The sequence below is a fragment of the Mauremys mutica genome, chromosome 1 (assembly GCF_020497125.1).
Source record: "Mauremys mutica isolate MM-2020 ecotype Southern chromosome 1, ASM2049712v1, whole genome shotgun sequence".
Taxonomy (NCBI): Eukaryota; Metazoa; Chordata; order Testudines; family Geoemydidae; genus Mauremys; species Mauremys mutica.
Genome location: NC_059072.1, coordinates 56,751,963 through 56,770,419, shown reverse-complemented (window position 1 = coordinate 56,770,419; position 18,457 = coordinate 56,751,963). Strand labels below are relative to the sequence as shown.

At 42.4% G+C, this 18,457-nt stretch overlaps 1 protein-coding gene across 2 annotated transcripts in view; it reads right to left on the bottom strand.

The window, feature by feature from the left end:
- Positions 1 to 10,357, bottom strand: part of TMEM117 (transmembrane protein 117) — a 360,911-nt gene extending 350,554 nt beyond the window's left edge. For both annotated transcript variants that reach the window (XM_045032325.1, XM_045032335.1), the window contains exons 1-2: positions 10,124 to 10,357; positions 6,928 to 7,232 (exon numbers count right to left, since the gene is read on the bottom strand). In XM_045032325.1, the coding sequence (XP_044888260.1) occupies positions 6,928 to 7,204 (277 nt within the window). In that variant the 5' untranslated portion in view covers positions 7,205 to 7,232; positions 10,124 to 10,357. The remainder of the gene's footprint in view (positions 1 to 6,927; positions 7,233 to 10,123) is intronic.
- Positions 10,358 to 18,457: the final 8,100 nt, after the last annotated feature.

Here is an 18,457-nt window from a genome sequence, read left to right as displayed (position 1 = left end):
TGGCTCCCGAGGACAACGTTATACAGAGGTAGAGGTGTATATACGTACAGAGAACATGAAAAGGTGGAAGTTGGTATGGCAACTCTAAGAGGCTAATTAAGATTAAGATTAGCTACTATCAGCAGGAGAAAAAATACTTTTGTAGTGATAATCAAGATAGCCCATTTCTGACAGTAGACAAAAAGGTATGAGGATACTTCCCATGGGGAAACAGATTCAATTTGTGTAATGACCCAGCCACTCTCAGTCTCTATTCAAGCCCAAATTAATGGTATGTAGTTTGCATATTAATTCAAGTTCAGCAGTTTCTCGTTGGAGTCTGTTTTTGAAGCTTTTCTGTTGCAAAATTTCCACCTTTAAGTCTGTTACTGAGTGACCATAGAGGCTGAAGTGTTCTCCCACTGGTTTTTGAATGTTATGATTCCTGATGTCAGATTTGTGTCCATTTATCCTTTTGCGTAGAGACTGTCTGGTTTGGCCAATGTACATGGCAGAGGGGCATTGCTGGCACATTATGGCATATATCACATTGGTAGATGTGCAGGTGAACGAGTCCCTGATGGCATGACTGATGTGATTAGGTCTTATGATGGTGACATTTGAATAGATACGTGGACAGAGTTGGCATCAGGCTTTGCTGCAAGGATAGGTTCCTGGGTTAGTGTTTTTGTTGTGTGGTGCGTGGTTGCTGGTGAGTATTTGCTTCAGGTTAGGGGGCTGTCTGTAAGCGAGGATTGGTCTGTCTCCCAAGATCTGTGAGAGTAAGGGATCATCTTTCAGGATAGGTTGTAGATCTTTGATGATGCGCCGGAGAAGTTTTAGTTGGAGGCTGAAGGTGATGGATAGTGGCGTTCTGTTATTTTCTTTGTTGGGCCTGTCCTGTAGTAGGTGACTTCTGAGTACTCTTCTGGCTCTGTCAATCTGTTTTTTTCACTTCGGCAGGTGGGTATTGTAGTTTTAAGAATGCTTGATAGAGATCTTGTAGGTGTCTGAGGGATTGGAGCAAATGCAGTTCATAGTACCTAATCACATCAGCCACATCAGTCAGTATCTATTTCCCCATGTTAAGTATCCTCACAACTTTTTGTCAACTGTCTGAAGTGGGCCATCTTGATTATCACTACAAAAGTCTTTTTTCTCCTGCTGATAATAGCTCATCTTAATTAATTAGCCTCTTAGAGTTGATATGGCAACTTCCACCTTTTCATGTTCTCTGTATGTATATCTATCTTCCATTCTATGCATCTGATGAAGTGGGCTGTAGCCCATGAAAGCTTATGCTCAAATAAATGTGTTAGTCTCTAAGGTGCCACAAGTACTCCTGTTCTTTTTGAGGATACAGACTAAAATGGCTGCTACTCTGAAACCTGTTATGTATATGTTGTCACTAGATACTGATCTGTATTTAAGGGCAAAGCATCTTTCTTTAATGAATACTTTGACACTGGTAGCTTTTCTAGGAGACTCTCACTATTGCTTTAGAAAGTGAGTGATGTGGCTCCTATGGAATTAGATACTTAAGAGAATTTTAAAAGAAAGAGGAAGATTTCGGAGGAATTTAGAGATGCTGGCGCAACCCTCCTACTTAAACCTCTATAATTAACTGCAGATATAACATAGCATTGAGTTGACTTAATGACTAATCTAAAGCCCACTGAAGGCTGTGGATGAAGCCCTAAGAAAGGAAGAGGTAAAAATGTCACTTTGCCATTCTAAATGGAAAAGAAGAAGAAAGAGTTAGGAAACCTGCTTCCTTTTTATTTATATTTAGAAGGGCATTTATGTCCTCAGAGGAGAATGGTGCTCAGATTAGTTTCAAGCCAACATCTGATATTGGCTATCAGTCAATGCTGGAAACTGATAAATCTGCATTCATGATCAGTGGCTGGTTGTCAGTTTTTCAAGTATTTTGATGATGCTGGCTTTTGAAAAAACTCACCCACCTTCACTTGTGCGATGATAGGGAGGGAGAATTATTAGTAGTTAATTTTTAGATTGTTCCTATTGGCAAGTAAGGACCAAACTAATGTTGTTTCATCTAATGCTAAGTGACACACTGAAAGGGGAAAGTTGGTAGTGAAGTAGTTGAGATAGTGAATGTCATTAAAAACTTTCAACTCAAGGTCTAAGTCACTAAGATCGGCACTGACATTTATACTGAATGGGCTACTGAGGACAGTATTTCTCACCTGCTCATTACCAAATGTGTCAGTTCCTATTTGACAGGAGTCATCAAGTAGAAAATCTGCAATGAAGTTGCTGGCTATTTACAGCTACAAATCTCCTTGTAATATCTGATATACTGCGGACAGCAACTGAAGAACATACTTTGCCTTTCAACTTTTATGTTAACACTCACCTTGACATTTCAAAATACTCACTCATCAGGGGTGGAATATTTCATGAGCTTATCCCAGGTGATAAGTTTTCTTTATGTTGACCTGCTAAAGATCTACATTTCTTCCAAGAATACAGTTGTTAGCACTCGGGCCTTGCTGCCTTGGCTAAATTCAGTTCTGCCTAGCTAACTTCCCTCTGCAATCTGTATATAATAGTCATGTCATTTCCTAAATTGTTGCATACTCTATCTCTACACTGTTAAAAAAGATGCCATGTTTTACGCACAGGTGACTACATTTCAGTGGCAGACTGCTAGATATGTTTATATAGTTTGTAAAGCACTTTGGATCCTCCAAGATAAAGAGGAGCTATATAAATGCAAGATACTTAACAAAAAAGTCAGATATTTTCAGAGAATAGGTCTTGCTACTGGAAAGCCTTGACTTCAATGGGAGTTTTGTCTGTATAAGTAACCATGGGATTGGTCTCTAATTGGCACTCTTGAATACACATTTGTCTTTGAAGGTGCAACTGTCATCATAGGACCATAGAAAGATACAATTCCTAAAATAAAGTTTGTCTTGATCCAATTTTATTTGGAACTCATTCCAATGTTCAGACTCAAATGTATCATTTTAATTCTAAACAACTGTGAATTTCAGGACTCCATATTGTAGAGTAAGAGCTATTAAAAACTCAACGTTTGCTTGCCTGAGGAAATGATTGTACATAGTATGATGGTGCTTCCTGTTTTAGATAGGGTGCAAACAGCTTGGGCCAGCTATCTTGTGGTTTTGATAGTTTCTAACTAAAATACGCAGCATTGACTCTCTCTCCACCCCATTTAGAAAGGAGCTAAAAAAAAAGTGGAAAGCTCTAGGCACACTGGCTAGCCAGTAGCAGAACTCAGTCTCTGTAATAACCAATTTTAATCAGTGTTTTAATCTGTCTATTATGGTTCCAGCTAAGCAACTATAAATATGCATGTGGGTAAATTTGTTAGAGTGTGAATATTTCTTTAAAAGTTAGTGAGCATACATGAGATGAGAATTATGACAAAGGACACCACAACATACATATGAGAGACTGAAAACATTTCTCCTGTTTTGACAGATATTGCCCATTTCAGGTGTATTCCTCATTTTATGTGCAGGGACTCTTTCTCAAACAGGTAGGCCACGTCTATACTTACCCGCCGGGTCGATGCGGCGAGTTCGACTTCTCGGAGTTCGAACTATCGCGTCTGATCTAGACACGATAGTTCGAACTCCGGAAGCGCCGCGGTCGACTCCGGTACTCCACTGCGGCAGGAGGAGTTGCCGGAGTCGACCTTGGAGCCGCGGAGTTCGCTTCCGCGGCGTCTGGACGGTAAGTCATTCGAACTAGGGTAGTTCGAATTCAGCTACGTTATTCACGTAGCTGAATTCGCGTACCCTAGTTCGAACCAGGGGCTGTGTGTAGACCAGGGCGTAGAATCTACTAAAATGGAAGAAGCTTTAAGTTCATATGTTGGGCCATGTTTACTTAGTTGTTCTGTAACATATTACACTAGAGACCACACTTTGGGCCAAATCTCTCCCACTAATTCAAAAGGATTTTAGCTCAAGTTAAGGCTCCAAGATTTGTCTTCACAAGATACAAGAATTCCAGCATGTGAGCTGATAAAGTTGAGCCCAGCTTGAATAATATATAAATTTTCCACTTTTCTGGGTGTTGTGCTGTTTTTTGGACAATGGCCCAAAGTAATTTGATGTGCATGTACAAGAGCTTGTTCAGGTTTATTATTTTTGTAGGTAGTGTTTGGGGCTTTTTAGATACAGAATGCCATTTAGTTGAATCAGTTTGTAAATTGTTTCTGCTTTTTTATCAAGGCAGATGACAAATCAGCAAGCTTGAGGAAATCCCTAAGTGAGTGCACAGCAGGCACCGTCTTCTCTCCACCCTTGAGTAACTGTCATTCTTTGTTCCATTCTGAGAGACGGGTACATATTTTTAAATGTTCTTCTCCTGGTTTTTCCTTATTAATTTATGAACTTTCAATTTAAAATACAAAATTAAATGCATGGAAAAATACCATAGTTCACCAAATACCAAGATACTTAGGCATAAATCAAGGAGAATATAAGGGTGTTAACAGCCAAAGGGCACACACTTAGAATTCAATTTACTCCTAATCCAATGCAATAAGGACACGCAGAACAATTCTAGATAAAGATTGTTTTCTTTGGAGATGTTCATCAAATGTAATAGGGACTTGCTTGACTGAGAAAATTGAACAGGAGAAAATTAGTCATTATTTATTTTATTCTTTATGCAGGTTATCGCATGTTACTTTTAAGTCATCAGAACAAAGTGGGGACTTCCTGTTCAAAGGCTGCACTGCATGTTACTATGTAGTAAAGCTTTTCACAGATGTCCTTTACAGTCAAGATATCCACTTGTTAACATTATTTCACACACTTTAATAAGAACACATCAAGAGGAGAATACACCCCTTTATCTCTCCATGAATTCAGGAAAATTTGATGTCTAAACTTTGCTCCCATCTCTCCCACTGTGTAAAAGCCTAGCATGCTTCAACCAAATTGCACTACATTTATAATCTACAGCAACAGTCTTTGTTGAACTGCTACAAAATTTGGATATATGGTATGATATTCAGACAGACACTTTATTCTAGCTCCCTCACTGCCCGACTCCACCTGTAAATTGAGTAGCAAAGTCAAATTAACCAGATATGGACTTGACCAGCAGGAGAGAGCAGGGGGAGGGAAAAGAAAAACCTTTTCACTTCCCTCCATCTGAAGTGAGCTGAGCTGCACAGAGAAACTATTTATTCTCAGGTTTCAGAGTGGTTATTCTCAGCTGCACTTTGCAGCCTCTCCCTCAGCCAAGATCTTACACACAGGGAAACTCACTAAGGTTATTCAGCTTCCCTTCTGCAGGAAGCTCTGAACAGGCTGCAAGGAGTAACAGACCATAGTTCTCTTTTGCAAACAGAATACCAAAAAATAGAAAATGGTACAAAAATCTGGAGGGGGGGCAGGGGGGGGAAGAGAAGAGCTAAGAGAAAATGGAAATGAGGACAAAGAAACAGAAGAGATGAAAAAAAGGCAGATGAAGTAAAAGATGGGATGGAGAAAGACTGGCTAAAATACAGCCCCTCTTGTAGAGTTGAAATGAAAATTTAAGTGCTTAATGGGGGCTTTGATTAGCACTGGATTAATGTCCAGGAGGGAGGGTTGTGATACTCCCCAGGGGCACCCAGTGTTGTGAGGCACTTCACCAGCACCTTTCCCCTCTCTGAGTGAAGTAGTCTTGTCTGTGCCTGCTGCAGCTCAGCTCTCTGAAATCAACAGCCTCTGGCAACACTAGCCCCTGCCTTCCAGGCCTCCAGAGACCTCACTCTCTCAGTTCAGCCTAGGAACAGGTTCACACCAACCCTCGAGTTCTTGCAGTGGTCCCTCTGCAACACTCAGCCCCTATCACTGCACGCGCATAGAAATTACCAGAGAGCTGTCCCCAAAAGAACAGTGTACACACAGCTTGATAGGTACAATTCAGGATTAGGTCCTTCATAACATCACAGCACTAAGATATATATTTATAGTGAAAATCATAAGTTTATGATCAAAGATTAAGATTCAAGAAATACTGAGTAAGGATAACAGAATCAGAAATGGTGACATATAAAACAAAAAGGTATAACATCCATCTCAAACTAAACTTAACGTTAACAGGCTAAAATCCTTGTCTAAAGTAGTTTTATCTCACCCCAAAGCCTTTTTTGCAGAATTTTCAACCAACCTTGGTTGAGATCCTGTTCTCATGCATCAGAGGGGTAGCCGTGTTAGTCTGGATCTGTTCTCATGCAATCACACTGCCTGATTACTTCCTGAAGTGCTGGATAACAAAATGCTTTATTTGTCCCCTTGTTACAGTCCAGTAAACCTTTGACGTGCACCCACTGATAAAACTCTTCTCCTCCATTGCTCGTTTTTCCTGTTGACTTCCCATGTCTCTTTTTTTATTGGCATTCAGTTCAAACCAGTGATGGGAGGCCCATTGTGAAAAAATATATACAATGCTTAATGTGCGTCTCAATTTGCTAGATGGACAAGCACTCCTGGTCTGAAACCTGTCTGTGCTAGTGGCTCATACCTTGATACAGACTCTCAGAATATATTTTCAGTATATATACACATAACTTCTTAAATATCATCCATACATACATATCTCACAACGATTATGAAGATCAGTATGACATATGCTTGTGTTAGATATCTTACATGACAGTCTTTATGGATAAATACTACGAAAGTGGTGTTTTAGTTGTAGTGAGTTGTGAGGCCTATTAGGAGTTGCTGACAGAGAAGTGAACCCTTTGCCAGCTGGCACCAATGGGCCTCTGTGTCAGAAGAATGTAGTCTTTGTTGTACCACATTCTATAGGGCTTCTGCATCATTGTTGTTTTAGAGTGTTTTTATTGAAAAGTTTTAAACATTATAATGTACAAAATTTAAAAAGAGAGAGAATTACACAGCGATAACATTGGTGAGAAGTCACTGAATGCGTTACAGAACTTACCAAACAAACGCTGATGGAACAGGAATTTCCCAGCTATCAGTCCCGTGAGAATGGCAAGTAGCCATAGAAGCACCTTCAGAAACCTCCAGCCTCCTCCTCCAGGGTATTTATTTGTTACAAACGAAAAGCAGTTGCCAACAACAATAACATTGGCTTCTGTCCGACTGTGAGATACTGGATCCTCAGCAAATATTAAGAAGTTAAAGAAGATCACCAGGTAAGCCACAGCGAGGCGAGACCAGGGGTGCTGGAAGTAGTAGCGGAAGCCTTTACCCATTCTCAAATACTTCAGGACAGTTGTCTGCCTGTATATACAAGATATATCAGTACATTGTTATACCCACCAATCAGCATGGAATTCAGAAGCTGTCTAGACATTTCAATAGTCAAACCACTTTACATTTTCAGTGATTTACTTTTGATATTCTAGACCAGGGGTCGGCAACCTGCGGCTCCCGGCTCGCGAGGGTAAGCACCCTGGCGGGCCGGCCCGGTTTGTTTATCCACCGCGTCGGCAACTTCGGCCGATCGCGGCTCCCACTGGCCGCGGTTCGCGGTCCCAGGCCAATGCGGGAGGCAGGAAGCCGCGGCCAGAACATCCCTCGGCTCGCGCCGCTTCCTGCCTCCCGCATTGGTCTGGGACCACGAACCGCGGCCAGTGGGAGCCGCGATCGGCCGAAGTTGCCGACGCGGTGGATAAACAAACCGGGCCGGCCCGCCAGGGTGCTTACCCTGGCGAGCCGGGAGCCGCAGGCTGCCGACCCCTGTTCTAGACTAACCTAGTGATAAACAGTTCCAACAAAATAGGGTGACCAGACAGCAAGTATGAAAAAATCAGGACAGGGGTGGGGGGTAATAGGAGCCTATATAAGAAAAAGACCCAAAAAATCAGGACTGTCCCTATAAAATCAGGACATCTGGTCACCCTAAAACAAAAGCTGTGTTAGAACCCAGGAAAAGAAAAATTAAGACTTCCTGTTAGTTTCAGTAAAGGCATGCTATACATCTTAGCACGCCATTTTTATTTTTAAAGTGTCTACATTCTTATTAAAGTACAACTACATCACAATTAACATGGCACGTGAATATGGGTCAGCACAAAACACGTTATATGGCACTTGAAATTCATAGTGCCTGTCTCATGCATTCAAAAAGATACAGCAAAGCCTCCACAAATTTTGCTTCTAAGAACCTTTCATCCCTCCTATCTCTTCTTTGACATAGGTGCTGGAACTAGTGCTGGCACACCTCCTGGCTTGAAGTGGTTTCCATTATATACAGGGTTTACAGTTTGGTTAAATGGGTCTCAGCACTCCCACTATACAAATTGTTCCAATACCCCTGCACACATACACATAGATCCCAGGCCTACTACTAAATCTACTCCATCACCCTTTGGAAAGTACCTGGACTGAGTCTGCATGAAAACCACATAGTCAATTCTCTCATCACCTGCGAGATTTATAAGCCTCCCGATAACACCACTGGAGATTACTACACATGGAGGAATGAACAAATCCCAGAGTTAATCTTTGAAGGGCCTGACCCAAAGCTCATTGAGATCAGTGGAAGTCTTTCTATTTACTTCAGCTGGTTTGGGATAAAGGCCACAATAAAATGCAACCTTTTAAGCAGGGCACTCCCATTTCCTGCACTTCAAAACAACTTTGCATGAATACAAGAACGATTCTAATTTTGAAATGTGTTCACTTATAAGAGCACAGATTTATATTTTTTTTCCAATGTGGTCTGTTTCAGTGCTTTTCCATCTACATATTTGTCTCTCTGTAAATATTTCAGTGTGTAGGTTCATTGTGTATTCATTAAGACACTAAGCCAGGAGTGCTATAGAGTACTACAGTTGTTCAAAGCAACCAGACTGGGGTGGGCAGGCTGGTGGAGGGGGAAGTAATCCAACAGCTCTTTTTACAGGATGAGCATTTAAAAATATAGTCTACATAACTGAATGAAAAACAGTTTTTTGTCAGTGTTGTACAATGTGGAAAAAATAAATAAATAAGATGCTTCTTGAAAATGTTTACGGAATAATACTTGTTTCAATGACAAAGGTCTCTCTGATAAGTATAGCTCTTTATGTAGGCACTTTTTAAAAAAAATTCAATATCTGATTTTTCTTATTGTCAGATTCCTATTACATTCAGTAAATATTAAAAACAATAGATTACATTTACTAGTCAGGGCAACAATGTCAAACTTCATATAAAACAAAAAATATATCAGAGAAAGCACAAAATAGATTAGTATGTTTAAAAGTTGATTAGCTAGTACAAGGAAATATGTCATCTTTGGAAGAACTTTATGAGTTGAAGAAAGTGACTTGAAGTGTGAAGTTATTACTCAAACAAGCTAAAGACTATTTAACAAGGTCACAGACAACAAGAAACCAAAGATACATTTTAGACTACAAAGTCAGTACATTACTGTCTTCTTTTTGTACTACTGTTAGCATGAAGAAAAGTCCTAATTATTCTATTCAATTAGACATCTTACATTTAAGAGGCAGGTGGGCAAAGACAAGACAATCATGTATCCACCAAATATTTTAATCACTAGGTTAACCTAGAGTTACCAGGTCGTGAGCAAAAGACATAGCCTATTAGCCATTATTTGGGTAACAACAGGAACCAATGCTTTAACTAGTTGCACTAGGTTAGAAAATAAACAGAAGAGTGCTCTTTGCATCTAGCAAAGGTTCCGAAATTTAGGGACTATTTTAAAACACGTGTGGACTGCAACATGCTCATTTAACCTATTTTATAGGTTACAAGGATTTGGCTTTTTTTTTTAAAAATCTTTTTAGAATTAATAAGTGGAGCTCGTTAAAACCGATTGTCTCCAACTAAAACTGAATGTGGTTTGTTTATTAGGGAAATCAGGACCTGATACGGTGATACGCCCCCGCCTCGCCATGCGGGCACACACGCTTCAGTGCCTGCTGGGGAAGAATCATGCCAACAACACAGTGGCAGAAGAGGGGCTGTAATCTCCCCCGCTGGGGGTGTCACGATACTAACTGCAGCAGCCCCCGGTCCCCGCGCAAAGTCCTGCCCATCGTCAAGGGAAACCCCGCTGCAGTGTGGGCACAGCCGCTGCGGGGCCAGGCTGCAGCCCCCTTTCGCACACCGGGGGGGCTAGGCGGGGCTGTTACACGCCGAGACAAATGCAATGTACTCACCGAGCTCGGCAGCCACCTTTGGCTCTAACGGGAAACTCCTACGTGAGCCCGGCCCCGGCTCTGGCTCTGGCAGGGCGCCGCTGTCACGGTGCTATAAATACCCGCCGATGGCTGGCCCGCGTCCTTCTCCTGCTGCTGCTGCTGCGCCGACCGCACAGGGCCTCCCTCCTGGCCAACAGCCTGCGCAGCGCTCGCCTCGGCCGCGGGCGGCCCGCGGGGGGACCCGCTGCCTGCGTGCCTTGGGGGGGTTCGCAGCTGGGCTCCTCCCGCGCGCCCACAGCCCGCGGCAGCTGCCGCCCCTCCGCGGGGCCGCGGGAAGGACGAGAACCGAACCCACAAGCGGGGGCGCGTGGCGGGACTCCCGTCTCCGCCGCTCGGGGAGCGACGCGGAATATTACCCGCCCCCGGCCTGCAGGAATGTGGCGGCCAGAGCCGCTGTGCGTGGAGCGGAAAACACGCGTGGATGCTGCCGCGTTTTTACCGGGCCTTGTTCAGTGGCTAAGCGCCACCTGTGCAATTGTCCGGCCCCCTTCTGAGCCTCTTGCGCTGTAGTGCGGGGACTGCCTGGGGGCTTCTCTCTTTGCTACCCCGTGCGAGACCCTCCGTTCCTGTTCCCCCAGGAAGGTGTTTGGAACTGGGAGCCGGTGGCTCAACAGCAATTATGGGTGGGGAGGCAATGGCTCATCAGGCCCCATGGAGGTGGGTTCCCAACACCCAGCTCTGGCCGCTGAACTCCAACGTTGCACTGGATAGCCTTGTATGAATGGGTGAATTATTAACCCTTTTAGGGGCACATCCGGGGGTAGGGTACCCCTGGAAGGACCAAAGGAAGTTTAAAAAGTGGGAATAACAACAGTGGAGTCCCCTCTCTCAAGAGGACTCAGCAAGCCCTGAGGGTGCAAAGAGGACCTCTAGGGTAGTCCCATGGAAGGGAGATTGTCAGCAAGACAGGGACATGGTCAGCATGGCCACGAATCAAAATGCATTTAGTTGGGAGTAGTGGTGCACCTCCATTACTGCTGTATTATTGGCTGAAACCTAGCTGCACAGCAGTATGGCTGGCTGAGGTTGCCCAGACTCGCAGATATCTTCCCCAGAATTTGATCCTTAGAGCTAGCACCCACAGATAAGCTTCTGGAATGCTATCAATTCATTTGCATTGTAACACAGGACTGCATAAAGCAGGGCCAGTTCTAGGGTCCCATTATTTTCTGCAGGGGGGTGGTGGTGAAAGTGGGTATTTTGGGGACCATAGATATCACTATTTAAAAAGACCAAACCATCTTCCTGGAGTCCAGGGGCTAGTGAGTTAGATCCCCCCAAAATATTGTATTTTAAGAGTTTAGGAGAGTAAAATTTGGCTACTGTGTCAGTATTTTGCTGTGATTTATAACTTTGGCCTCTCTGACAATAATTTGGGGGCCCTTTAAGATAGTTTGGGGGGTAAATGTCTCCCCGTGGTAGTGCTGGGCCTGGCATTAAGCATTTAAGGCAAGATTTAAGCTGCCTGGGCATTCCTGGATTTTTTAGTACTTCACTTTGCAACCTTAAGATTCTTGTACTGTAAAGGGAAAGTTCTGTTACTGATTTTTAAAGGAAAGATAAAAACAAAGAAATTCCATCATATAGGACTATTTACTAGCCAGCACTAGAACACTGCATACAGCACAATATATTCACAGTGGGATTCCTTGTGTGCAACCACATAGTGTATGAAGTCCTGCTCCTTCCATTCAAAACAAGAAAGTGTGTATTGGAGGGGAAGTGGTTCCCAAAAAGGCCAGATCATGTTCTTCTTGCACCTACACATTAAAACTAAATTCCATTCAGCTTACAGATGCACATATGAACATTCATAGATTGTTATATTAAAAACTAACCGGTGGGCTTGGACAAACTAAGTTTAAACTGTTGTAACTCAGCCAAATGAAAAACTAGTTTTCCACCGGAATAGCCAAATGCACATCTTTGCATATATATATATATATATACACACACACACACGCATACACACACTATCTCCTTACCAAATTGCATATGTCCATACCTTTTGGGTTGCTATTCTTCAAAAAGAAATTGCAAAACAAAACAAAAAAAATCCTCATAGGAATTGTTTTGGGTTTTTTTAATTATTATTATTCTCTTTCTTTAAAAAACAACCTGAACCATTTTTGCTTATATTTTCATAACTATGAACAAATGGGACAATTTTCAGCTCAAAAGGGTAATTTGACATGTTTAGAATGTAAATACTTATGCAGGCTGAAGTGTAGGTCTACAATTTTCTTCAAAGTAACCCAGATTTGGTGGTGCTGAGAAACACAGCCCTGAAGCAAATAATTTCAGTAAACGGGAATACTCTGGTTCATTGAAAAATGAGGTTGTCTACAGTACAAAAATATAAAATACAAAATTCAATTACAAAACTGTAAACCGCTAACTAAGTTACTCTTTTTGGCCACCAGTCAAAATCAGTTAGTCGAAGCTATAAAGCAGGTTGAATCAAGATGATGAGTCATCTTGACAGCCAGTAAGGCTAATTTTAAAATGGTTTCTCTCACAAGTATTACCAGCACACGCACCTAACTAAAGACTAGTAGTAGTAGGAATGTGGGAATAATCTTTTCACATTCAGTTGCCAGCAGTTTGAGGACATTTATTTTATTGCAGTATCAACCACTGCATAACCAATTTTTTACCTAAGTCGAGAAAAACAGTTTTCCTGTGCATTGGTCTGTAATTTTCCCTCTGAAAGCTCTTGTGAAAGAATCTGCTGTCTCATTCAAATATAAATCAATTCAAAACAGTGCATCATTGCAAGTGGACAGGTTTAAAAACACACACACACACACACAAAATGTATAGTAGTGATAAGGCTGCAGATCGGTACTTATAGGATTTATATATCACTTGTACTATTTTAAAACAATGCATAAAGGAAAGTGCATACCAAACACAAACTTATGTACTTCCTATGGCTTCCCGTATTAAGGATGAAGCCTGTTCACCTCTAGAAGGACCAATAGGCAGCAGGACCATTGCAGTTCCACTAGACAGTGTCGGAGGCCAGGAATCTGAGAGGTTGCTCTGAAGGAGGAGGAGAATTCCATAGCTCCCCATGGGATGGAGCCAAGTGCCACGGCAGCCTATTCAGTGGGAGCACATGGGGTTTTATATAGGCTGGGTGTCCAGCTAGTTGATCTATGAACTGTGCATATATGCTGTCCACAAACAACATGAAGATACAAGAGTGGTTGCCAGCAGCTGCTACTTACAACCTATGGACTCCAAGGAGTGGCTGCACAGGTGATTGGAAAAAACACTGCATCATCCCAACCCTCCAATAATCCATTTATTTAGGATTTGTGCTACAAATATGATTTTTATTCAGTCCCTCAAAAAGTGCATCCCTACGTCAAGAAATTCAGATGTATGGCTTCAGTAGACAGGCCTCATTTATATCCTTATACTATATTCAAGGACATCAAAGTTATTACCAACTTGATAACAGAAGGGACACAAAAGCAGTTATCCCTTTTTATATATAATATAAAACAAATGGAACTAAGGGAAACGTAATAGATTCTAATTTATATTTATTGCTATGAATTGTAGACAATAGATAATGGAAGCAAAAGGTCACAAGGAAAACTATGACCGGCAGAATTAAGGACAATATTGAGGGTTTTTGTAATTACACAGGAACACAGGAATCCTATTAGTCCATTACATGAGGGAAATGGTGTCATGTTCTGGGGTGCAATCCAGGCCAGTAGTGGGTTGTGTCCCTGCCTGCCTTGCAACCTTGAGTGCCTCAAAATGCTCTGTTGCTGTGCTTCTTTTGTCTGGACACTTCCAGCTAGCAGACAAGCATGCGCTGAATGTCTTTAAGCAGATCTGATTCCAGCAGCCTGCTTGTTACACCCTTGTGACACTCTGACCTCCTCCAGCCGTGGTTACACCTGGCAAGATGACCTCAACAGCTCACAGTACTGAATTTTCCCAGAACTATGTGCTCTGCAAGGTCCAGCCCTCCCTTGGACCATACAGAGAGAAATTAAGGTTCTTTTGTTCCTTTAAAGATACAATACTCAGAAGTTTGCCATATTAATTGAAGTTAACATTTGCTTTAAATCAAACACAGCAATGGGTTGGTTTAGATTAAAAGTAAAACAAATTTATTAACAAAAGGAGATAGGATTTTAAGTGAGTTCAAGTATAAAAGATAGTTAGAAATGGTTACAAGCAAAGAAAAGTGAATAACACTTTCTAGAGGCTAAGACTTAACAAAACAAGCTACAGCCTTTGTTGAAGGTAGTTTCCTTAGTAATCTTCCTCGAGCAAGATGGCTGACCAACCCCTCTGGTCAGGATTTCCCACAAAAGCCCAAAGTACTCAGTTCCTTTTTCTTCTTAGGTAAAACATAACTTGGGTTTCTCTGCCTCTCTTTTTATAGCCCAGTGAACCTTTAAATGGATTCTTCTGAAGGTTATCTCCCCCCAAAGAAAATCCATTCAAGCTGTGAGGAAGGCAACATGGAGTCTCCTGCTGAAGGAAGTTTCAGCATGAAACCAGCATGCTGGCTTCCTCCACTGGTGTTTGCTAACACGCAAATTGATCTATTTATTGCAATCTGCTCCCTCTGTTGCCTTGATGGTTCTCTTTACATTCTAGTGCATTCCCAATGCCTCTTAATGTACCATGGAAATACCTTCCAGGTGGCTGAACCCCATTCCTATGTCTAGCATGGGGTAACTTTAGCCCTGCCTGGCAGACACACTTTGCTAACACTTTCCAATGTTGTAATTTTGAATTTGTCCTCCATACATACACCACACATTAATATGCATGATCAGTATTATATTAGCTTTCTATGGATATCTTACATGTCACCTTTCAGATACAGGTTATGACATTAGTGAGTTGGAGTACACTGAAATGGTCAAGCCACCTGAAATACACTACCAGATATCAGTGAGCCTCTTTCATTGCAATGTTGTTAGGGTCACACATGGTAGAAATGCTTATAGTAATTCCCAAAACACAGAAGTGTTCAATAAATATTTCTGTTCTGTATCTGGGAAAAAGCCAGATGATGTAGTCATATTGTATGATTTTGATTATATAGTTTCTATTCCAACAATAACTCAGGAGATGTTATACAGCAGCTACTAAAGTTAGACATCTTTAAGTCAACTAACTTGGATAATATGCACCTAAGAGTTTTAAAAGAGGTGAGTGAGGAGCTTGCTGAGCTGTTAATGCTTATTTTCAAGAAGTCTTGGAACACTAGGATGTTCCAGAGAATTTGGAAGAAAGCTAATGTTACAGAATATCAGGGTTAGAAGGGATCTCAGGTAGTCATCTAGTCCAACCTACTGCTCAAAGCAGGACCAATCCCCAGACAGATTTTTACCCCAGTTCCCTAAATGGCCCCCTCAAGAATTGAGCTTATAACCCTGGGTTTAGCAGGCTAATGCTCAAACCACTGAGCTATCCCTCTCCCCTGTATACAGGATAGCCCAGGTAATCATAGGCCTGACATCTCGCCCAGGCAAAATAAGGAAGCAGCTGATACAGGACTCATTTAATAAAGAATCAAGGGAGGGTAACATAATTAATGGCAATCAACATGGGTTTACGGAATATAGATCTTATCAAACAAACTTGTTTTGTTATTACAAGTTTGGTTAATAAAGGTAATAGATACTAGAACTTCCCTAAGGCATCTGACTTAGTTCTGCACGGCATTTTGATTAAGAAACTAGAATGATATAAAATCAACATGGCACATGTTAAATGGATTAAAAACTGGCTAACTGATAGGTCTCATACATAGGAAATCACCATTAAGCGGACATGTTTCTTTCTGTTGGGGTCCTGTATGGACTGGTACTTGGCCCTATGCTGTTTAACATTTTTATCAATGTCCTGGAAAATAACATAAAATCATTGCTGATGAAGTGTGCAGGTGACATAAAGATGGGGGGAGTGGTAAATAACTAAGAGACAGGTCACCACCACAGAGCAATCTGGATTGCTTGGTAAACTAAACACAAGCAAGTAATGTGCGTCTCAATATGACCAAATATATGACTTTAGGGACAAAGATTGTAGGCCATCTGGAGTGGCTCACAACCAAGTGTGCCAATCTCAGGGCAGACTGGTAAGAAGCAGAGCACAAATCCCAAACTGGTTGCGTGTTCTATACTTAGATTTCACCAATGAAGTATCAAGTGTGAACTCCTCAAGCACTATAACATCTTTAACATGGAGTCACAGACAGTCCCCTTGGGTAATATCACTATCTTGCCACCTGGGCAAGCTTGCCTTTGTGATAGACGGTCCCATACACAAAAATGAAATCACAGCAATATGAAGGTTACTCCCAGTCCCAAAGAACCAGTCACTTATCCCAGATCAATTGTACCTCAGATCTCACACCAAAGACAACACTTGTAGCTAATCCTGTAATAAACTAACTAAAGGTTTATTAATGAGGAAAAAGAAAAGAGTTATTTACAAGTTAAAGCGGGGAAACACACACACAAAAATGAGTTACAGTTTTAGGTTTCAAAAAGTAATAAAAGCTGCTGTAATGTGCAAGCTCTGCATGTCCTTTAAGTCTAACCCACGCTAAACAGCTGGGGAACCCTTTATTATGCTTGGAAGTCTTGCCCTCTTCCTGACATCCAAGCAACATAGGAATAACAATTCTTGACAGGCATTTATATTCCCTTCCTCCAGACTCAAGTTCATGGGATGAATGTTTGTGCATGTCTCCTCTTCATGGGTGTGGGGGAAGCAATCAATCAAGTCTTTTGTCTACTGAGTTCCACAATGGCTTGTCTGATGTCCATGGGCTTTCTTTTACTGGAGAGGAGATGACACCTTTCATGGGCCTTGTCTACACTACCAAGCTTTGTCGACAAAGGTGATGTTGGCATAATGAAAATCAGAATGTCATGTTCACAGTCGCTCCCTCTGTTGGCAGAACACATCCACACATGGGAAACTATCATCGACTGTGCGAGCAATACTCTGTGGGTACCTATCCCACAGTCCAGCTCAACACCTTCTGTCGCTAGGTGTTGTGAGAAGGCGGAGGGGATCACGGCGCATCTTGGAACTGGGCTCAATATCCTGTGATGCATTGTTTTCTATCCCAGCACTCCATAGGCTTCCAGCTTTCTTTGGTAGCATTTTTCAATGGCCCTTCTTTGCTGTGCACCCCAGCATCTTTGTGAGAAGGGATGGATCCTGTGCTGCTCTCCTATGCTCTGTTAACTGTCATGAAAACATTGCAGATGGCAGATGGCAGTTCCAAACTGAAGAAGATTCCCAGGCACCTGACATGCTGTGTGATATGGTTAGGAGCAACTTTAGATTGCTTTTGGCATTCACAGAACAGGTGCATAGGATAGAGAAACTGTGTGCGGAGCTCGCCCCTGCACTGCAGCGCAAGAACACCAGAATGAGAGCTGCCCTATCGGTAGAAAAGTGTGTGGTGCTACTGCTGTGTGCTACTGGTTGGTCATGAATCAATTTGGAGTTGGGAAGTCGACCATTGGGGCTGTGTTAACACAAGTGTGCAGGGCAATAAATCACATTCTGCTATGAAGGTCAGTGACTCTGGGAAATGTGCGTGAAATGGTGAATGGATTTGCAGAAGTGGATTTTCCTAACTGTGGAGGGGCGATAGATGGCACACATATTCCAATTTTGGCACCAGACCAGCTGCTTAGGGGGGAAAAGGAGGTATCAGTGTTCCAAATGTCATTCATACTGTGGAAAGGCCATTTCAAATGGCAAGTTTTGCATCATTTCTTATAGACAGATTCCAAATTTGCCCAGTTTCCTCTGACATTTGTTCCAGAAGCCAGATCCCTTCAACTGAGAATGCTTTGTTCCCAGCTCTCATGTTTCATCCTTGGCTATGTTGTCTCAGAGGAGCACAGGTGTTTTGGTGGTTCATAACTCACTTATTAGGTTTTAACAATATTACACATGTAACCCCTTTGGGGTTTAGAGAGCATGGCCCCTTTAAATCTTTTTCCCAGGGCGGAGGGGGAGAGTAAGAAAAAGGAGGGAAACTCCAGGGGGCAGCGCTGGAGCTCCAGGGAGAGGGAGAGAGGCAGCACGGCTGGCCCTGGAGAAGGCAGCAGAGAGAGAACCTGCCTGAGGAGGACAGGCCCGATCGGGGACAGCCCAGGACAGGAGCCAGGAGGAGCACTGTGCCGGGGGGAATCGCCCGAGAAGGACAGGCCAGAGCTGGATCCAGTATCAGGGCTGCCCAGAGCTGCGTGGGGCTGTGAGTATTGGGGCTTGTGACTC